Consider the following 23195-nt stretch of genomic DNA (forward strand, 5'->3'; position numbering starts at 1 on the left):
GCACAATACCATGAGTGGAACAAAACACACACAACCTGCACACTGGAGAAACTTGTGAGTAGTTAACCCTTAAACGGTCCAAACAGATCGAACTTCAAATTCATAGTGCTACAAAAGTAGATCTACTTTTTTTTACATATTTTCAAATATAACAAAAAAAATGTAGATAAAAGTTTTTTACACGTTTTCAAATGTAAAACAAAAAAGATGATCTACATTTTTTCCATACTTTCAGATGTTGAAAAAACGTATATATACGTTTGGACCATTTAAGGGTTAATAATGATCCAAGTCAGAGCAAAACATCGTCATGTTTCTTTCTCCTTTGTGCTGGTTATTTGTGTATCCATCTCTACTTTGCTATACACCTTACATTACCTTACTTTACCTTACCATATCTCCCTCCTCATCCCAACTCAGTTCACCCTCCTCCTCCTTGGCACTCCTACCCTGCACCACCTTCAATAACATCAATATCTGGGACACCAGAGTCAGTTGTGAAGAGCAAGACAAACATGTCGAAAATTATGGCACAAGCTTCCCTACCCCCTTCCCCACTCCAAGATCCTCTCTGCCATCCCCCTTCCCCTACTCCTAGACCCCTCTCCCCAGCCCCATCCCTATTCCCCCACTCCTAGACCCTCTCACCACCCTTCACTCCTCAATCCATCTCTTCCCAATCATCAACCCCCACCACCCAACCATTGCCATTCCTCAAGCCCCCCAACTCTCCACCACCCCTACACCTCAACATTCCCACTCCATAACCCTCTTCCCACCAGTCCCACTCCACAGCCCTCTCCCCACCAGTCCCACTCTCACAACCCTCTCCCCACCAGCCCCTCTCCCAACTCTCTCCCCACCAGTCCCACTCTCACAACCCTCTACACACAAGTCCCACTCCTTGAACCCCTGCCTCCACCACACCCACTCCTCGACCTTACCTGCCAATCCCTCTCATTTTGGCTTGAATACAAATATTCTATCATTTATTCACTAGGTGGAGGGATCCCCCCCACACACACAAACACCCACCTACCCCCCACCAGGGCTGTTGTTGCTCCTGTAATACTAAAGGTTACCTTTTACTCTTTTATCCCAGTGAAGCTCTAAACCCATGTGGGTCATTCAGTGCAAGGTGCAGTGGAGGCTCGATCCTCCGTCTAAGAGCAATATCTACGTTCTTTCATGTTGTTACTGTACTCGCAAGGAAGAGCTAAGCCCATAAGTGTCATGCAGTGCTGGGGGGAAGAATGGGCGGTACTATTCAGATGTGACCCGAGGAAGAGCCAGACAGAAATGGGCCTACAGAAATAGGCCTACAGTAACAGGCCTACAAAAACAGGCCTACAGTAAAGACCTACAGATGTGCAATTAACACTGGCAAGGGAAGTTCTTTGATGCCAGTGAGGGGCTCTTAATCCAAGGAACTGAACCTTTCCTCCCCTTCCTCAGATCAACCCTGACTACCTCCCATTCCCCAGGAACTACATGACACCTGTGTGATTAGCTTTTCCCAATAATAATAATAATCATAATAATAATAATAGTAATAATAAAAATAATACTGATAAAAATATCGATGATGATAATAATAGAGTAGAAGTAATGGACAAGAGTCTTGCTATAAACAAAAGCAGCAGACAGAGGTCTCAAGACCCGGCTGTAATTGTGCCTTTAAAACTAAGTTGGTGTAAAACAAGTCAATTACAGACACAGGAAAAACAACAACAGACGCTAGATACATCAGCAACAGTACAAGACACAAGCCAAGAGGGAAACTTCAACGAATAAAGTTTTGCATTACAACAACAGCAAAATGCTCAACATGAAACAACAAAATATTTACAAAAAAGAACAACAGCAATACGTTCAACAGAGAACAATAGCAACATTTTTAAAAGAGGACAACAGCAACAATTTAACAGAGAAAACAAACATTTTTGACAGAGGACAACAGTAACCTATTTAAAAAAAAAAAATAGCAACAAGTTCAACAGAGAACAACAACAAATAAATTCCACAGAGGACAACAGCAACATGTTCGACAGACTACAAAAGCAACAGGTCCAACAGACCAGGGCAGCAACAATGGATCCATTAAAACAGGAAGTAAGAGATATGGTAGAATAAGAGAAGCAGCAAAGCCAGCAATGGAATGATGGGTTGACTGGTGGTGTGGTGAGAGTGGGAGGGGAGGGAAGTGAGGGGAGGGGTGGTAGGTGGTGAGGGGACTGTAGGGGAAACTACACTAATTCCCCAGGTTTTACCATCACTTGCTATTAGTAATACTACCTTCTACTTTAACCTTTGTGTGAGGTGGAGACTCGAATCATTGTTCACACTACCTACATGACCGCCTCTACTTATAAAGGTGTGTTACTTCTCCACTCTGCCCCACAAACTCTTTCTTTTTGTTCTGCCTGTACCACAAACACTTCCTTGTTCTGCCTGCACCACAAACACTTCCTTGTTCTGCCTGCACCACAAACACTTCCTTGTTCTGCCTGCACCACAAACACTTCCTTGTTCTGCCTGCACCACAAACACTTCCTTGTTCTGCCTGCACCACAAACACTTCCTTGTTCTGCCTGCACCACAAACACTTCCTTGTTCTGACCACTCCATAAACACTTCCTTGTTCTGACTGCTCCACAAACACTTCTTTGCTCTGACTGTCCCAAAAACACTCTTTTTCTCTGACTCAATAACACTTCCTCACTCTGACTGCCTCAAAAAACACTTCTTCACTCTGGAAAAATCCTAAAACACACATATGGTCTACATGGACTTCAGTAAGGCATCTGACAAATGCAATCAAGGAGTGATAACCCATAAAATAAAGTCAACAGGTATAACAGGGAAAAGTAGGAATATGGATATTCAACTTTCTAACAAACAGAACACAAAAAGAGTACAGTAGAAATAAGAAAAATAAAATCTAGTCTTAGCAAAGTAAAAAGTATAGCACCTGACCAGCTGGGCAGTGGTTTGTACGTTGGAATGTTTGCAACTGGTAGTAACAGCTTGGTTGATCAGACCCTGATCCACCTTGGGGCACTGACCCCAGAAATACTTTCCAGGTATACCCCAAGGCACTCTCCTGGTGCTTTTACCATTTCTGATCCTCATAGAAGACAGTGCTAAAAATAAAAACACTGGCCTTTGTAATGATTTAAGCCAAACATCTCTCAGTAAAGTTACCCAGGTGTTCCTCTTTATTATCTTCCCCTTCACTACTCCTTGGTATTCTTTCAACAGTCCATCTTGTCTCTGGATAGTAACTTACCATAACACCCAAGACCACTACCCCACCTTCCTCATCTTCCTCATAACCAACTTATGTAAAGTGCCTCAAGACACTAGTAAGATCTCATTTTGTCTTCATGATAAGTCACCAGTAAATAACTTTATTTCAGCATTAAGTGATATTGACTGGCCCAGAGTTAGCTGACATCCATGATATTGATGATATTGACTGGCCCAGAGTTAGCTGACATCCATGATATTGATGATATTGACTGGCCCAGAGTTAGCTGACATCCATGATATTGATGATATTGACTGGCCCAGAGTTAGCTGACATCCATGATATTGATGATATTGACTGGCCCAGAGTTAGCTGACATCCATGATATTGATGATATTGACTGGCCCAGAGTTAGCTGACATCCATCATATTGATGATATTGACTGGCCCAGAGTTACCTGACATCCATCATATTGATGATATTGACTGGCCCAGAGTTACCTGACATCCATCATATTGATGAGTCAAAATTTTTCTTCAAAAAACCATAACCTCTATAACAGGCATTGTTCAATTAAAATTAAACAGATCACAGCAAAGAGACTAACAGCCCACGGCTTATAAATAGCATCCTCAAATCCATTGATAAAGACTGGGCTTAATAACAAAAGAACAGACAAAACGATATACGTCAATAATTACTAATCTAATACATAAGTCTAAACAACTGTATCATGCAAGCAAATTTAACAAAAATAAAAGGGGATATGAAAAAGACCTGGGAAAACCTTCTCTGAAATCCTGGGCTCTCGAAAACTGCCCAGAAACAGATATAAACTTAACTAAACCTGATGAACTACACATCCAGCCTGCAAACACTGCCAACAAACTCAGTGTTTTCTTCTCTACTGTAGGATCAAAACTAGCTAGCAAAATCCCAACCTCAAATACTTTAGGCAAAAGGCTACCCTACTGGAATTTACCCAAACACTCTATACCTAGCTCAAAGTAATCCTACTGAAGTCTCACTCATCATAAAGTCACTAAAAACAAGACAGGAAACCTAAATAATTTGCCACCACCCATGTACAAAAAAGCAGCTCATGTGCCATCACCCGCTATTGCAACTCTAACAAGACTCAAGAAATCGTAATGACACGATTGCAAACAAACCATACCCCCGGCTTTTGAGACTATGACCGCGGGTTCAATCCCGGCCGGGGGTATGGCAACTCTAACAAATCAGTAGAATCTTCAACTTTCCCATCCATACTCGAGATAGCAAGGGTTACCCCGATCCTCAAAGGAGGTGATCCAACTGAAGTGAATAACAATAGGCCTACATCAAACTTGCCCTTACTATCTAAAAATCTTCAAAAACATAATACATACTTAACCCCCTACCAGTTTGGGTTTAAGCAGAAAAAAGTATGAATGATGTAATTATACAAATGCTCAAACTGATATATGCAGCACTTTTAATATAATATGGAACTCTTCATAGACCTGTGGAAAGCATTCAATACAGTGGATCACAATATCTTGCACCTTAAACTAGAACATTAGCAATAGTTACTAGTATGTCTCCACAAACAATGTAACCTAATCCACAGCCCATAGCCATAGGAGTGCCCCAAGGCAGTGTCCTTGGCCTTCTGCTCTTTCTCATTTATATCAATGATCTCCCCAATGCATCTCATATCCTTAAACCAGTTCTATTCACAGATGACACTACTTATGCCTTCTCCCACTCAAGCCTGACTATGTATGCTTAGTGGCACTTAACGATGCACTACTAAAAATATCTACTTGGATGATAACCAACAAACTCACTCTCAATACAGGCAAAACCTACAGTACAGAATACTTTATCCGAAATGCTTGGGAGGTTGTAAAAGAAGTGAATGCTGAGGTGTTGGGAAGAGGTGTGGGATTACAATATGCAGAATCTAATACAAAGTGGGAATTATCACAGTTGCACTTTGCCAATGACACTACTTCTGGGAGATTCTGAAGAGAAGTTGCAAAGATTGGTAGATGAATTTGGGCGGGTATGTATAAGAAGGAAATTAAGAGTTAACATAGAAAAGTGATGAATGGTTTTGAAAACCGACAAGTTGAAGAATTGAGACACTTATGCAATATATGGGAATCTTCATTGAAGAAACGTTTCACCACACAGTGGCTTCATCAGCCCAATACAAAGGAGAAATGGGTAAGAAGAGGAGGAGATTGAGGTAATCAGTCCCTTAGCCTGGAATCGATGTGTTCAGTCCATCACTCTTGTAGGAAGTACAGCATAGGGCCAAAGAGGTGGCTTATATACTGCAGCCAGATGAGTTGAAGCAGGAGGAGGTGGGATCACAGTGGGACCTTCCACTAGTGTAAGTAGGTCGTCGTCCAAAGGTTGGACAAGCTTCGACTCCTGACTGCTTCAACTCACCTGACTGCAGTATATAAGCCACCTCTCTGGCCCTATGCTGTATTTCCTACAAGAGTGATGGACTGAACACATCGATTCCAGGCTGAGGAACTGATTACCTCAATCTCCTCCTCTTCTTACCCATTTCTTTGTATTGGACTGATGAAGCCACTGTGTGGTGAAATGTTTCTTCAATAAAGATTCCAATATGTTTCATAAGTGTCTCAATTCTTCAACATAGAAAAGAGCAAGATGATGAGGACAACAAATGATTTAGGTAATGGAAGATTGGAAGGGGGGAGTAGGGAGGAAGTGAATGCGTTAAGATATTTGGAAGTGGACTTGTTGGTGGATGGGTCTATGAAAGACATGCTGAACCACAGAATTAATGAGGAAAAAAAGGTGGATAGTGCATTAAGACATTTGTGGAGACAAAGAATATTATCCATAGAGGCAAAAAGGAGAATGTATGGGAGTACATATAGTAGTACCAACACTCTTATATGGGTGTAAGGCATGGGGTGAGAGTGTTGAAGCAAGGAGGAGGCTGGAGGCAGTGGAGATGGCGTGTCTGAGGAAAATGGGTGGTATAGATATTATAGCTTGGAGCTTCGGAGGAGGTGCAGAGTTACTAAAAGTATTATCCAGAGGGCTGAGGAGGGGTTGTTGAGGTGGTTTGGGCATTTAGAGAGGATGGAGCAAAACAGGATGACTTGGAAGGAGAATAAATCTATAATGGAGGGAAGGTTGGGTAGGGTTTGCCCTAGGAAAAGTTCAAGGGAGACATTAAAGGAGGTTTTTGTGTACGAGGGGCTTGGACATCAGCAGGCACGTGTGTCAGTGTGTTAGATAGGAGTGGAGGCAAATGGTTATCGGAATTTGATGAGCTGTTGCAGTGTGAGCAATGTAACATTTTGTGAAGGGATTCAGGGAAACCAGATAGCTGGACTTAAGTCCTGGAAGTGGGAAGTAGAGTGCCTGCACTCTGGAGGAGGAGTGGGAATATATGCAGTTTGGAGGAGTGTCTAAACTGCAATATCTCTGGACCTATGGCAAGACTGTGATAAAATGAATGATGGTGAAAGTGTTTCTTCTTTTCTGGGTCACCCTACCTCAGTGGGAGACAGCTGGTTCACCCTACCTCAGTGGGAGACAGCTGGTGTGTTAAAAAAGAGATTTAGGCTACATGTCTCCTACACCCCTGACTATGTATCCACGGTTAATGCAAACTCATAATGAACTTATCTTGTTTCATTCTTTTGTATGACCAATCTATATTATCAGCCTCTCTTTGAATTATACCATTCATATCACCACAACATTTCAGCCTTGAGTCACTCAAAATTTGATAATAGTCAAGGATGAAGTGAAACAGTGTCTTGAGATGTTAAAAGTTCATCACAGTGAAAGCTAAATCACACAGTGCTGACCATAAGAAAAAAAATACTTTATTTCTAAACTATTTGGTCAAAAAACATTCTCTAAACAGCCTGAGACTGAACTCTATAAATACAAAGCTTTAAGTCAAAATATTCAGTCTCATGCCAGCACAAGGCACATTACCTGAGTGTGTCCGTGTGGCTGGAGGCAAAGAAAATGAGCAAGGCTGTAGTGCAATGTGGAAGCATATTCCAAACAATATATAACTACACATTACTCAACTTATCAAGCTAATTTTCCTAGTTACAGCTTTACTCATCTATCAACACTATATATGTATATACACCTACCATCCAACTTACGACCGAGTTCGGTTCCGAGAAACCGCTCGTAAGTCGAAATGGTCGTAAGTCAAACTTTACTACTGAATATCAACAAAACATTTCTGTAATGACTTTATTTTATTGTTGTATTTTGGTATTTCATGTTTTACTTTACTTTTTATGTTGTTAGCACTGTATTTTATACTGTAAGGTTTAGGATAAACACTGTGTACAACACAAATAGTTGTTTATTTCCCAGAAATTTGAGATAAAAAACATGGTCGTAAGTCGAGTGGTCGTAAGTCGAGCAGGTCGTAAGTCGGATGGTAGGTGTATATATTATTCTTCTTTCAACAAACCGGCCATATCCCACCGAGGCAGGGTGGCCCAAAAAGAAAAATGAAAGCTTCTCCTTTTAAATTTAGTAATATATACAGGAGATGGGGTTACTAGCCCCTTGCTCCCAGCATTTTAGTCGCCTTTTACAACACGTATGGCTTACAGAGGAAGAATTCTGTTCCATTTCCCCATGGAGATAAGAGGAAATAAACAAGAACTAGTAAGAAAATAGAAGAAAACCCAGAGGAGTGTGTATATACAGTGGACCCCCGCTTAACGATCACCTCCCAATGCGACCAATTATGTAAGTGTATTTAAGTGCATTTGTACGTGTATGTTTGGGGGTCTGAAATGGACTAATCTACTTCACAATATTCCTTATGGGAACAAATTCGGTCAGTACTGGCACCTGAACATACTTCTGGAATGAAAAAAATATCGTTAACCGGGGGTCCACTGTATATGCTTGTACATGCATGTGTAGTGTGATTTAAGTGTAAGTAGAAGTAGCAAGATGCCTCTGAAATCTTGCATGTTTATGAGACAGAAAAAAGACACCAGCAATCCTAACATCATGTAAAACAATTACAGGCTTTCGTTTTGCACTCACTTGGTAGGACAGTAGTACCTCCCTGGACGGTTGCTGTCTACCAACCTACTACCCAGGATATACTATAAGTACACTACTTCCAGCCATCACTCATAATATAATTAAAGTGTAAATACAACACATTAAAAGAAAATTTCCTAACACAGGAGGGCCCCGGTTATACAGCAGGTTAGGTTCTGGGCTACTGTTGTAAAGCAAAAATAATTGTTAAGTGAAACAGCTTTTTTTCACTTTCTAAAGCATATAAAGGCCTGATAACATGTTTACACTATCATATATTAAGTGAGAAATAGAAGTAGGCCTAAAAAATGCATATACAGTACACATATTGCTTACCTTAAAATATTTTCATCCTCAGCTTATGGTGAGTGGTGAATATATTTATTGCAGGAAGTGTGAATATATGAAGAATGGGGATAATTGAAAACAGCTGAATTAGCAAAATACTGTAAAGTGAAGTCCTGTAAAGTGGGGTCCTCCTGTATACAAAGAAGAGCCGATGATCTGTTCTAAAATATACAAGCATTTAACATAGTACTGTACTTCCATTTGCTCTTTTCTGTAATAACACAAAATAATAAAAACTGCACTAAACTTTGCAATACTGAACATAACACAATGGCATTTATAATACAGAGCTTTCAACACATTTTAAAATCCAGTTATCGAGATTATACTAAAAGAACTTACTTCATGTTTCTGGAGTTGGCAAAGAGTTTCGAGCTCCTTCATGCGATCCGTGGACACTAATACTTGCGTGCCATTATCTGTAACCAATGACAGTACGTCAACTGAACGGTTTAAACAATTGGATTACCCAAAAGTAACAAGTAATGAAAAGGGGGATTTTTGCAGCTCTTACTTTCATTATACTGCATTGTAATTCATAATGTGCCAAACCTGTGTGGGGTCATTCAGCACAAGGAGTGGTGGAAGCTTGATCCTCCATCCACAGCATCTCTTCAGAGAAATATACACTGAACATGGTGTAAACTGTAAATACCTTGACAAACTGTAAAATGAGTCAATACAAATGGACATACAGTGCTAGTATACTATATAAAAGTGTAAGTACAGTACTATATGTGCATTGAAATTATATTTGAAAGCCCTGTAAACAACACATCATGCAAGATGGGTAAAAATGTAGAATCATAATTCTATAAAAGTTGGCACCATGTGTTAGTTTGAAGCCACATTCAGTTTGCCCACACCACCTAGTGCTTAGTGCTTCATCATCCATCTTCCTGATGCCCTGCCTTCACCACCCAGTGCTTCATCATCCATCTTCCTGATGCCCTGCCTTTACCACCCAGTGCTTAGTGCTTCATCATCCATCTTCCTGATGCCCTGCCTTTACCACCCAGTGTTTTATCATCCATCTTCCTGATGCCCTGCCTTTACCACCCAGTGTTTTATCATCCATCTTCCTGATGCCCTGCCTTCACCACCCAGTGTTTCATCATCCATCTTCCTGATGCCTTGCCTTCACCACCCAGTGTTTCATCATCCATCTTCCTGATGCCCTGCCTTCACCACCCAGTGTTTCATCATCCATCTTCCTGATGCCCTGCTTCACCACCCAGTGCTTAGTGCTTCATCATCCATCTTCCTGATGCCATGCCTTCACCACCCAGTGTTTTATCATCCATTTTCCTGATGCCTTGCCTTCACCACCCAGTGCTTCATCATCCATCTTCCTGATGCCTTGCCTTCACCACCCAGTGCTTCATCATCCATCTTCCTGATGCCCTGCCTTCACCACCCAGTGTTTCATCATCCATCTTCCTGATGCCCTGCCTTCACCACCCAGTGCTTAGTGCTTCATCATCCATCTTCCTGATGCCTTGCCTTCACCACCCAGTGCTTCATCATCCATTTTCCTGATGCCCTGCCTTCACCACCCAGTGCTTCATCATCCATCTTCCTGATGCCCTGCCTTTACCACCCAGTGTTTCATCATCCATCTTCCTGATGCCCTGCTTCACCACCCAGTGCTTAGTGCTTCATCATCCATCTTCCTGATGCCATGCCTTCACCACCCAGTGTTTTATCATCCATTTTCCTGATGCCTTGCCTTCACCACCCAGTGCTTCATCATCCATCTTCCTGATGCCTTGCCTTCACCACCCAGTGCTTCATCATCCATCTTCCTGATGCCCTGCCTTCACCACCCAGTGCTTCATCATCCATCTTCCTGATGCCCTGCCTTCACCACCCAGTGCTTCATCATCCATCTTCCTGATGCCTTGCCTTCACCACCCAGTGCTTCATCATCCATTTTCCTGATGCCCTGCCTTCACCACCCAGTGCTTCATCATCCATCTTCCTGATGCCCTGCCTTTACCACCCAGTGTTTCATCATCCATCTTCCTGATGCCCTGCCTTCACCACCCAGTGCTTCATCATCCAACTTCCTGATGCCTTGCCTTCACCACCCAGTGCTTCATCATCCATTTTCCTGATGCCCTGCCTTCACCACCCAGTGCTTCATCATCCATCTTCCTGATGCCCTGCCTTTACCACCCAGTGTTTCATCATCCATCTTCCTGATGCCCTGCCTTCACCACCCAGTGCTTCATCATCCATCTTCCTGATGCCCTGCCTTTACCACCCAGTGTTTTATCATCCATCTTCCTGATGCCCTGCCTTCACCACCCAGTGTTTCATCATCCATCTTCCTGATGCCCTGCCTTTACCACCCAGTTTTTCATCATCCATCTTCCTGATGCCCTGCCTTCACCACCCAGTGTTTTATCATCCATCTTCCTGATGCCCTGCCTTCACCACCCAGTTTTTCATCATCCATCTTCCTGATGCCCTGCCTTTACCACCCAGTTTTTCATCATCCATCTTCCTGATGCCCTGCCTTCACCACCCAGTTTTTCATCATCCATCTTCCTGATGCCCTGCCTTTACCACCCAGTTTTTCATCATCCATCTTCCTGATGCCCTGCCTTCACCACCCAGTGCTTCATCATCCATCTTCCTGATGCCCTGCCTTCACCACCCAGTGCTTCATCATCCATCTTCCTGATGCCTTGCCTTTACCACCCAGTGCTTCATCATCCATCTTCCTGATGCCCTGCCTGCACCACACAATGCTTCATCACCCATCACCTTGATGCACTTCCCGCATCACCCAGGCATCAACCCTACCCCAGCAGCACTGCCCCTCCCCAGCAGCTGTACCCCTCTACCAGAAGCCCTGACCCTTTCCAGCAGCCCTTCGTATCCCCTAGCAGCCCAGCCCCTCCCCCAGCAGCCCTACTAACACCAACCCGCCCCCAGCATCCCTGCCCCTCCCCCACCAGCCTTGCCCCTTCCCCAGCAGTCCTTCCTCTCCCCCAGCAGCCCTGCCTTCCCCAGGAGCCCAGCCCCTCCCCGAGCAGCCTGGCCCCTACCCCAGCAGCCTTGCCCACACCATCCAGAGACCAACCCTCCCCCAACAGCCCTGCCCTTCCCCAACAGCCCTGCCCTTCCCCAGCAGCACTGCCCACACACCTTCCACATCTTCCAGTCCCTCAGCCAGCACCTCCCTCGTCAGGTTAGCCAGCTGGCCCTTCAGTGAGCTAAGTCTATCGTTGAGATTCACTCCTATCCAAGACATGATTATTGTGCTGACGCAGAGCTTCGTCAGGTGGTCACTACATGATACCACGGCACCAGCAGCAGGAAAGTGCTCCTCTGGGTATTTCCTGGGCAAAATAACACAAGGTTCAACTCTTGCCAACTCGGCAATGTTTTGGTGTCACACAACTCAGGGACTCCACCTTTGGAATAAAATTTTATTTCCGATTAATTTGCAATTCTGTGCTTCTGTCTTTATTTTTTTAGAGTTTGTTATATACTTCTCATTAAAGTGAAATCGATTAATGAATGTATATGAATGATTTTTCATTATATTAGGAAGGTGTGTCATCTTCTAATGAGTCTGGCTGATGTATAATAAATATCATACAGTCTGATATCTGGATTTTTTGGTTAATTAATAATTTATTAAGTTTATTTAGGTACAAGTAAACATAAATTACATTTATAATGCATAGTTCAAAATATGTGTAAATTACCTAGGATAATCCAATGAAAAAAGTCAGACAAAGTGACTTATTTCCACTGTGGTCTGTGATAAGTATTCTTTATATTTAAAAGTTATAACAGGTATGTAATTTAACTATGTTAAAAGTATTTATAATAAAAGATATACTAGGGATAAGATAAATTCAGTTATTTCCATTAACATCAAAGATAGGACCCCAAATAAGTCACTGACTTTTCTGGGTTATCCCAGGTTCTCTACACATATACTGCTATGATAATCTATGATAATCTATGATAATCTATGTAACCGTGTTTATGTATACCTAAATAAACTTACCTACTTACTTACTTACTTACTTACTTACTTACTTACTTACTTACTCACTTACTTACTTACTTACTAGGATCACATTATGGGGAATAAGTACACATATGTTAATTATACAAGAAATCACTCTCCTCCCTTTCTGTAGTCATGTTCATTAGGTACCTTTATGGCTCTCTTGTATTGGCTTATGCTATGACGGGCTTTGACATATGCAGGTAGTCTATTTCACTCCTTTATTGCTGTACAATAGCATGTGTTTGATGCCTGACCACTGACTGTGGGCACTGCAAAGTTGCTCTCCCTTCCCCTGGTACTATTATTGCTCTGGTTCCCAGACTTAACAAAATTGACAGCAAGATATTCTGGACACTGATTGTGAGAAGCTTTATAACCACGAAAGAGCGATACAAGATGCAAAATAATCAGAGGCCTTTCGTGTGGCAATCAACACATCATCAGGAGCTTGCAGTGTTGCAGAAATAGAGCAGGAAATCCATGAAGATCCTCTCATGGGAACAGTTCTCCCCTGAGTCTTACTTGACTTGACTTGACTTGACTTGACATGACTTGACTTGACTTGACTTGACTTGACTTGACTTGACTTGACTTGACTTGACTTGACATGACTTACTTAACATAGAAAGGAAGGAGAGTCATTTCTTGTATGAAAATAACTAATTTTACCTCACTTCTTGTATATCTTCTTATATCATAACTGTTTTCACAAAGATAAGATACTCGCCTGTTTTTAACTTTTAAATATAAGTAATTATCACAAAAACCCATTGGAAATAAGTCACTCTGACTGACTTTCTTGGGTTACCTGGTTATCCCAGGTTCTTTACACATATGCTGTTATGTATATTGTATGTAACTGTATATGTATATACCTAAATAAACTTAATTGTTTACTTAACACGACATACAAAATGCTGCGAGGAATAGACAAGGTGAACAGAGACAGGATGTTCCAGAGATGGGACACAGCAACAAGGGGACACAGTTGGAAGTTGAAGACTCAGACGAGTCAAAGAGATGTTAGGAAGTATTTCTTTAGTCATAGAGTTGTTAGTAAGTGGAATAGTCTGGCAAGTGATGTAGCGGAGGCAGGAACCATATGTAGTTTTAAGACGAGGTATGATAAAACTCATGGAGCAGGGAGAGAGAGGACATAGTAGCGATCAATGAAGAGGCGGGGCCAGGAGCTATGAATCGACCCTCGCAACCACAACCAGGCGAGTACAAAGGTACAACATTAATTTAATATTGTACGATGTTTGCGTCAGTGTTGGTGGTGGTGACATCTGGCGGCTGAGAAGTGAACCAGCCAGCCAGACGCCGGACAGGTTAGGCTAGACACCTTTAATTATAGTCTATTTTAACGTATTAACTCTTGAGTTAACTTGTATTGTAGAATGATATTGTTAGTGGTGAAGGAGGAGGCTGTCGTCAGCCCTCCTGAGTGTCGCATGGGTTAATTTTTCGTGGTTTAAAAAGTCAAAATTTAAAGGTTGTGTCCGGCGGCAGATGATCAGCTGATGCTGTCTATTGATCTGTTTTGTTTTTTTCAGCTTTAAGGGAAGTTTTGTGAGCTTTAATGTAAGTCAGAGTTTAAAATTATGATGCAGTGTATGTATGTGTGGGTGAGGTGTGTCTACACTGTCTTGATTCCTCCCGTCAGGTTAAGAACCTTCGGGTGTGGCCAGTAACTGGTTGGGTTACAACTTTGTTTTAAGTAAGTTTATTTAGCCACAGCTACACATAAATACAATTACAGTAACATGTGTAAATCACTCACCAGCATAACCCCCAAAAAGTCAAAATGACCTACTTCCATTGGGGTCCTTATAATATCTTATTATTTAAACCTTAAACCTAAGTAACTCCGGGAGTTTATTAATTACTTCACAAAGTAATTTTTTGTAGCTACAGAAGCCGGATTGTACATAATATATGTTTTTTTTTAATTCAGCTTTCCACGACCCCAGTGGAAAAGTTACTTTGACTTTTTTGTGTTATCCTCGGTAATTTACACGTGTTACTATGCATGATAATTGTATTTATTATATTTTACAGCATCACAGACGCTATTTTTTCCCAAAATGAGTCTCAAAAATTTACCTGGCATATTGGAGGCCAAAATACAGTTGATCTTTATTTGGTAAAATTTAGCCAATTAGAATGGGGTGGGGAGGGCTTCCTCGACACTGAAACGACTTGTTTGCTGTAAAATACGCTATGTATACCTGTACCTACATAAACTTAAGTCATTTTTGTGTGCACTGACCCCATGCAATTTTAGTGGATGTTTTAATATAATTTACTGTGGTTATGTACTGTATTTGCAGTAATTAAATTTAAAATGCAAAGTACATGTTTATAATTTCTCGGTAATTATGGGTTGCTTAAGTAAAGAACAAGAATAACTCAAATATTCACCTTTATCTCAGAGTACAATAGCATAAAACTGCTAATTTTTTTTTATAGCAGACTGCAGCTCTAACAAAACAGATATATTTTAATACGAACCAGGTATAAGGCAAATCAGATTCAAGTCAGTGCAAACATCACGGTAGTGCATAATCCACTGTCTCTAATTTTAGTTAAACTATTCATGTGTCATGCAAAATAAACATTTTCCTGCATATCATTAACATTTGTATATTATACAGTACATATATGTATATAAAATAACAGATTTTTATCATTTGCTTACGTTCAGCTCTCTACAGAGATATACATAGCCCCTCCATTTGGATTTATTGCTTGTGAATATATTAACAGTAATAATATATAGCATCTGTACAGTGTTTTCCATAAGCTTTTAAATAGTTGAAGTGTGTGTGTACATCTTGCATTGGAAGACAAGTGCAGTTATAACTTTGTGGTTAAAACTGTTTTGTAACTTCTTACAGACTTGCAAGGACAATGGCTGAAAAAGGTGAAATCAAGAGGTGGGATTAATCATGTTTTGTTGTACAAATTTTCTACATCTTTTAGCTTGCCCCATTTAACTTTTCCTTTATATTGTACATTATCAAATTGTAATGTTAGAAAATATATGTGCAGTATATACAGTAGACCCCCGGTTTACGATATTATTTCATTCCAGAAGTATGTTCAGGTGCCAGTACTGACCAAATTTGTTCCCATAAGAAATATTGTGAATTAGATTAGTCCATTTCAGATTCCCAAACATACACGTACAAACGCACTTACATAAATACACTTACATAATTGGTCGCATTGGGAGCTGATCGTAAACCAGGGGTCCACTGTACATGTATATATACAGTGGAACCTTGGTTTTTGTATACCCCAGTTGGAGAGAATTCTTGGAGAAAATTCTCTATAAAATGTATTTTTTGTTAATATTTTTTGGGTGTCTGGAATGGAACCAATTGATCCGTTCCAGACGCCCAAAAAACATTAAAAAAATTACATTTTATAGAGAATTTTCTCCAAGAATTCTCTCCAGCTGGGGCATATGAAAACCAAGGTTCCACTGTGTATAGTAATGAGAATTTTTTGTTTCATTTAAGTAGCCATAGAATACAAAAAGGTATTTTGAAGGAGTTTCCAAAATTATGATAATTTATATACATATGGGTGATATTTAGCTTAGTAATAATGAAGCTGATTTATATATCATAACTAAAAAAATTCTTTCGTTTTGCACTATGAAAAGAAGCAATGGTTCTTCCATGATGGAAAATTGCTTACCTTCATCCTGTGCATGTACAAACTTGACTCATTTCTTGTCATTTTTTTTTTTTTGTACATTTTAGTATTATTATTTATTATAATCAAAAAGAGTACATTTTAGTAACGTTAGTGAAATGGACATTTTGGATACATACTGATATATAAGTTTTTAGTTTGCGATTTCACTGACAGTCGTGTTTTGTATTCAAGCATATTCGTGGATCTGCAACTCGTACGTTATTGTGCTGTCATCTATGAGCTGGGTTCTCGGAACTGTAAATTGTGTGCAGTAATGTGCTGCCATCCATGATCTTGGCTCCGGGGTCAGTTAACACATCCTATTAGATGCACATTAAAATATGCGTATATGCCTGGCCCATGGCCAGGCTCAGAGTCGAGAAACTCTCAAAACTCTTCAAAGGTATATCTGTTGAAAAATGGTGCTGCGATACCGACAAGATGTGAGAAAAGACACTTATGTACAGTTCAGGACATTTATTAGAGGAGACGTTTTGCCATGAGTGGCTTCATAGAACTGAAGGAGCCGCTCGTAACAAAATGTTTCCTCTAATAAATATCCTGAACTGTACATAAGTCTTTTTTCCACATATCTCTGTTGATATTTTAAAAATACAGGAGATTTCTAACTGATGAGAGAATTGTTCCTAATCATAAGAGTTTTTACGCAGAACTTGTTCTCCTTCGAAATAAAGAATAATTGTCACACGTTTTATCTTCATTTGTCTGCAGATCAGTGTTCATAAACCAGTTGTTTTTAAATATAATTTCTTAACCTTATTAGTAATTCGAGATGTTTGTAACTTGTGCATTTATGAGTTCGATAGGCTCATCCTTTTGTTACAAATTACCTAAGCTTATATTGTAATATTTTGGTCCTGTACCTAATAAACCTGAGGATGTGGACATGTAGGCAGTGTAACCTTCCTTACATGCACATTATGCACTTACTGATACTTTTGTACTTTCAGTGCTTCATCTAGCCATTTGGAAGAGTTGGTGGATCGTTTCAAGTCAAACAAGATGAGTGGAAGAACCATGAAGTACCCCTATACCATAACTGCGAAGTTTCTTTCCTTCCCCTACAAATATTACTACAAGAATGTATGGGCTTTCAGATATTATGTTTTTAGTGTGGTGCTTTGCATGCCTATATTCTACAAGATCCAAAAACTTGGTAAGTTTCCTTTTCACTTTTTAATTCCTAGTTAAACTTTGACCAAAATAATGATCACTTTTGACATTTGTTCTCCCTCTTAAAGGACTGAGTATACATTCTTCCAGATAAATGTTCTTGCAGGATTTTGTATTTGGTGCATATAGCCAAACATAAATGTTGATTTAAGTAATACTATTTGGGTACTGTAGTTCAGATGTCACTTTACTCTTAACCTAATGTTGTAGTATTGTTTTTTTTTTTTTTTTTTTTTTTTTTTTATTATTATCACACCGGCCGATTCCCACCAAGGCAGGGTGGCCCGAAAAAGAAAAACTTTCACCATCATTCACTCCATCACTGTCTTGCCAGTATTGTACTGGATATTATTCAGAAGGGGCTAGATACACCCCTTAGTGTTTCTTGCATTGGATACCGATCATTAGCCTATTTCTCCATCTCACTGGTGGCTCTTCCTACCAGAGACTATTCATACTTTCTTAAAGGAGAAAGGACAAGAATGTAAGAATTGTAGGCAAACAAGTTTGTTGAGTGTGTATGGAAGAGTCGCTGAAAACATTTAAGGAAAGACAGTTTGGTACAGGTGTCCCATGAGTTATGCATTCCTGTCCCCATGATGCATACATGAACATTACATAAAGCAAAAACATGGATTTCCTTAAGAAATTTTTGAGACCATTGAGGGGCTCTTGATCCAAAGAATTTGACCTGAATGCCTCTTGAATAAAATATGATTGCCTCCCATTTCTTCAGGCACTCTTATAACCCTATGGGCTTAGTGCTCTCATGAATGCAATTATTGTGTTACTTTAATTCATACATAGTTCTTTATTATTCTATTCTAGATAACCCCAAGGACACAGAATAAGCAATATGTTAAATGAAAACTTGCAGTTATTTATAAAAGAAAGCTTTTAAATTTTTAAGTGTATTTGACAAGAGAAATATTTGTATGGTAAACCTTTGGCTGTGCTATAGGTTTGCAAGTAAATGTCCTTGGGTATCAAAATTTGGATGCTAGAACAAATTTGGCAAGCTTGCTATCCAAGAAATTTGGACTCCAAATTCCAAGTGCTCACAAGAATATTAATGCTGTAATATTAAAACCTTGCACAGTGTTATGTAGGTGTTAGTTGATTACTATATTACAATAGCACATGAAATTATATCTGGTGCTCCTATTTTTTTTCTCATGCATTTATTATTCTTTTTCTATAGTACCATTTAGACAGTTAACTTTTTTATTTCTTCTCCCTCAGCATGTTCTCCTGCCAATGTAGCTAAGTTTGCAGAAAAGGCAGCAAAGGAGAAGGCAGCAGGAGGGCATTAATCTAGAAAAAATCTACAGCTTCAGACCCAATCAATGTAAATGCTCTGCATGTGTTTTTAGTACACCTGTATAAAATGTGACTAATAAATTGTAAATTGTTTGTGTTCTAGAGCCTATCCTACATTCTCTGAGAGAGAGGTGGTGATGCTGCAGTTAGAGGATTAATATGAATTGTGATGTCAGCACACTTTTTACAATGTTTCCTTCTTTGGGTCCCTCTGCCTTGGCAGAAGGTTCCTTGATGTTGAAAGACAATTTGATCAAATTATTCATGGGAGCACTAAACCCCTAAGGGTCACTTTTGATCCCAGAAATTGGTTTGTCCTCCCATTGGATTAAACTTAATTGCTTCCCATGCCCCCATCACTGACACTTTTGGATTTAACGTTCTTCCTTAAATGAAATCGAAAAGGGCCCTATAAGTATAGTAATGATCCACATTTTATTTTTACAAGGGGCACCTTGATGCTGGTTTTTTTTTTTTTTTACAACCCCTCGAGGAAGGTTCCTTACAGGAATTGGATCTGCCCTCCCTTTGATCAGACCTGATTATCTCTCAGGTGCTGAATGAGCCCTTCCCTCAAAGGAGGTGTTTTGATGCTAGTGTGCTCCTCAAGGAAGGTTCCTTGATGCTGGTGAGGGGCTCTTGATCTAGGGAATTGGATGTGCTCCAGTTCCCTGAATTAAGTCTGAATACCTTTCACATCTCCCCCACAGGTGCTTTATAACCATCTGGGTTTAGCACTCCCCCATGATTATAATAATGATGCAACATACAGTTCCCATTCATGTTGTATGAACCCTATGTTTAGTACTTTTCCCTAAATAATTATCCAAGGAATTGAACCTGTTTGACCCTTGTGGTTTTTAACAGTACAACAGTAAGTGGTGAAGTTGTAAAAAAATTGTCATCCTGTATGACCCTTGTGGGTTCAGCACTTGGTTTTTATTGCAATAATTCTTCATTTCAGAGCTTTTGTTACTTTCAATGGGTGCACAAGTGCGTAATTCACACTTTTCAGCATCTCGGCAAGTACTGTATTTCCCTCAAGGGGTTCCTTGATGCTGGTGAGGGGCTCTTGATCTAGGGAATTGGATCTGTGCTCCAGTACCCTGAATTAAGCCTGAATACCTACCTTCCCCCCCCCCATGAGCTGTATAATCCTATGGGTTTAGCACTCCCCCCCATGATTATAATTGGCAAGCATAACCGAGTTCTTTACTGTGTATAGGGTGTAAGGTTTGCCCCAAAGGGGTATGCCAGCAAGTGTATCAATTCAAGGAATTTTCCTCCCCTTCCTTGGATCAAATCTTTCTCATTCTCCCTGGGGAGTGCTAAACATGTATATACGTATGTAAAAAAAATTCTCCCTCTCCACTAAGGGTAGATCTTATCAGCACATTTCAGGAACACTGAACCAAACCCTTCAAGGAAAGTTCCTTGATGCTGGTGAGGGGCTCTAATTCCATTAATGTAATAATTCTCTTCCATATTTGACAAGTAGCACTGAATGACTTACGGGTTTAGTGTTTTACATATACTGCATAACCGTATTAAAAACTAATTTGGAAACTTGTCAAGCTGGGAATGATAAGTCAAACCTCCAAGCAGCCTTCAGAGGGAGGAGGAGGAAAAGGGATGTGCTCTGAGATTAGTGAAGGTCTCCCAAAAAATTGGAGCTACCTACCCCTATCTGATCAAACCCAATTGTACAGTACCTTCAATTCTCCAAAAACAATTGCATTTCCCAGATGCTGTAAAACCCCCTGTGGGCTTCGGTAAGCACACTGGGAAGATTCCAGCTGGACATTGCAATGCAATTAAAAAAAAAAAAAAGTACTTGCCATAAACTCTTGTCTCCAACAGGAAACACTAATTTCTGGAGTGCTAATGAGCAGTCCCATACAACCCAAGGATGAGGGTGGTTCAAATTGCTTCGATAAACCTTTCGTAGGCATCTCCGTAGAGTTCAGTCACTAGGGTACATTCATGGGGGAAGTACTAAAAAAAAAAACCTGTGGGTTCTACAGCAGTTATATTTAAGAGTTAGCATGGGTGCAACAACACAGTTCCCATTTTCAGTGGACATCTGCAGTGGACACCTGCCTCGGTGGGAGACGGCCGACTTGTTGAAAAAAAAAAAAAAAAAAAAAAAAAATCTGCATCAAAGACTGCCAGTTGCATAGGAGTCAATACGGGGTGGGGGGGGGGGAGAGCAGCAATGGGAAGCCGTTCAAACCAAAGAAATCAGGTCCCATTCCTCGAAGGAACACCCTTACTTGCCAGATTGATATCTTAGGGACTTTGACATACTCCATGATCTAATTTCCAGTGGATGGAGTGACTACCAATGGAAGCCTAGTTAAAACAGGACTAATGATGAAATCTAACTCGTAGGAAAGTTCAGTAATCCCTATAAGCAAGGCTAAGAGGAAGCATTGGGAATTATTATAATCAAAACTAAGTGCTAAACCCACAAGGCTCATACTGGAACTTAAAAAAAAAATTAATTGGCTTAGCACTTCTTTTTGATTATAATAATAATTAAAAAAATTAATTTTTCAGATTAGCCCTTAAGCCTTGCAAAGGTTCTGTATTCACATGAAAGCATTAAACTGGAAGGGGAGGGGTAGTTTATAGTGCCTGGAGGTTCAGGATGGCTCAATATAAGGAGGGTAGGCAATTGATTGGCAGGCAATGGCTTGTGCTACACAGGCCATCCTATGTACAACAGGTAACAGGCAATGTTAGTTTCAAGGTGAGGAATGTAAAACAGTATTTATTGGGTTAAAGAATGTTTTTTACCAGAAATCTTATTAAACCCATCAAAAGCAAGCAAGCAAATTAGATGGTGCTGACATGCACTCGTGCCAGGATTCTAGAATTGTTAAAAGTATTGTAAAGCCTTGCTATGATTGCTCAACACCCCTCTGAAGGAAGGGTGTTAATGTTGCAGTTTTATAACTAGTGTAAAGCACCCCTTTGGCCAGAGTGATGGAGGGAATGGTGATGAAATTCTTTTTTGGGCCACCCTGCCTTGGTGGGAGTCAGCCGATGTGTTGATAAAAAAAATAAAAGTGAGGTTCCTTGATGCTGATGAGTAGCTCTAGGTAAGGAACTGTGCAAATTTCTCTGATGTACTAGCTGGAATGCCTTCTGTTTCCCAGGTACTACGATCCCTATGGGTTTAGCACTTCCATGCCTGTAACAATTGTGCTTGTTAGGCCAGATATGAGCCACCCAGTCTACATTATAATAACCATTATTATTATTATTATAATCAAAAAGAAGCGCTAAGCCACAAGGACTATACAGCGCTGCAGGGCAGGAAGGAAGCGAGGGCATCAGGTGGCAAAAGGGAGATGGATGAGTAATAGGTTACGGATAACAGCGGGGCAGTGGATGGTGAAAGGGTAAAGGGCAGCAAGAGACTGAACTAGAAAGGGCTGAGGGGAGTGCGAAAAGTATCATCAGAGTTTGTGGAGTAAATCAGTCGTTGTCAAGAAGTCAATGAGAGAGTCAGGATTAAAGGAGGGTCCATCACCAAGAAGGGAAGGTAAAGAGAGAGTAGTAGAACGAAGACGACGTTGGAGGTAAATTCTGCGTGCTCGTTGATAGAGAAGGCAGTCTAACAGAATGTGGCTAATCGATACTGGAACTTGACACTGCTCACAGAGAGGAACAGGGTGCCTCTCCATGAGATACCCATGAGTAAGACGAGTGTGGCCAATGCGAAGGCGGGAGAGAGTGGTCTCCCAACCTCGGCACTGATGACAAGAAGACGGCCAGTAACCTATGCTCGGTTTAATAGAATGAAGTTTGTTACCGAGCAGAGTTGACCAACGTTGTTGCCAACGGGTGCGAAGGTGGGTAGCTATTGCAGCAAAATAGTCCAGAAATGGAACACCTCGATAGGAAATTGGTAGGTCATGTACTGCTGACCGCGCAGCAGTGTCTGCCTGTTCATTGCCCTGTACGTCGACATGACTAGGGACCCAACAAAAAACAATATCTTTATGTTTGGTAGAGATACGGCGTAGCCAAAGTTGGATACGGAGAACTAGGGGATGAGATGTATCAAATTTTCGTATAGCCTGTAGAGCACTAAGGGAGTCTGAGACTACTACAAATGATGAAACAGGCATAGATGCGATACGAATAAGTGCTGCAAGAATGGCATACAGTTCAGCAGTAAAAATGCTAGCTGAAGATAGTAAATGCCCCCGTACGACGCTGTCCTGAAACACTGCTGCGAATCCGACGCCGTCTGA

At 40.6% G+C, this 23195-nt stretch overlaps 2 protein-coding genes across 4 annotated transcripts in view; one reads left to right on the plus strand and one right to left on the minus strand.

Annotated features, from left to right (window-relative positions):
* Nucleotides 1-12082, minus strand: part of LOC128703627 (thyroid receptor-interacting protein 11) — a 210690-nt gene extending 198608 nt beyond the window's left edge. The window contains exons 1-3 of one of the 2 annotated variants that reach the window (XM_053798359.2): nucleotides 11829-12082; nucleotides 9015-9091; nucleotides 7236-7253 (exon numbers count right to left, since the gene is read on the minus strand). In XM_053798359.2, coding sequence (XP_053654334.1) covers nucleotides 7236-7253; nucleotides 9015-9091; nucleotides 11829-11934 — 201 coding nt within the window. In that variant the 5' untranslated portion in view covers nucleotides 11935-12082. The remainder of the gene's footprint in view (nucleotides 1-7235; nucleotides 7254-9014; nucleotides 9092-11828) is intronic. The other variant, XM_053798360.2, reaches the window with a different exon arrangement.
* A 1892-nt stretch (nucleotides 12083-13974) lies between these two features.
* Nucleotides 13975-19023, plus strand: roh (reduction of Rh1). Of its 2 annotated transcripts, none has more exons than XM_053798358.2 (4): nucleotides 13975-14039; nucleotides 15609-15647; nucleotides 17388-17593; nucleotides 18853-19023. In XM_053798358.2, the coding sequence occupies exons 2-4, from the start codon at nucleotides 15622-15624 to the stop codon at nucleotides 18921-18923; spliced, it is 303 nt and encodes a 100-aa protein (XP_053654333.1). In that variant the 5' UTR covers nucleotides 13975-14039; nucleotides 15609-15621; the 3' UTR covers nucleotides 18924-19023. The 2 variants fall into 2 exon arrangements, with proteins under 2 accessions (XP_053654333.1, XP_069957305.1); XM_070101204.1 differs by lacking the exon at nucleotides 13975-14039 and adding an exon at nucleotides 14074-14292.
* Nucleotides 19024-23195: the final 4172 nt, after the last annotated feature.

Source organism: Cherax quadricarinatus, chromosome 76, assembly GCF_038502225.1.
Source record: "Cherax quadricarinatus isolate ZL_2023a chromosome 76, ASM3850222v1, whole genome shotgun sequence".
NCBI lineage: Eukaryota > Metazoa > Arthropoda > Malacostraca > Decapoda > Parastacidae > Cherax > Cherax quadricarinatus.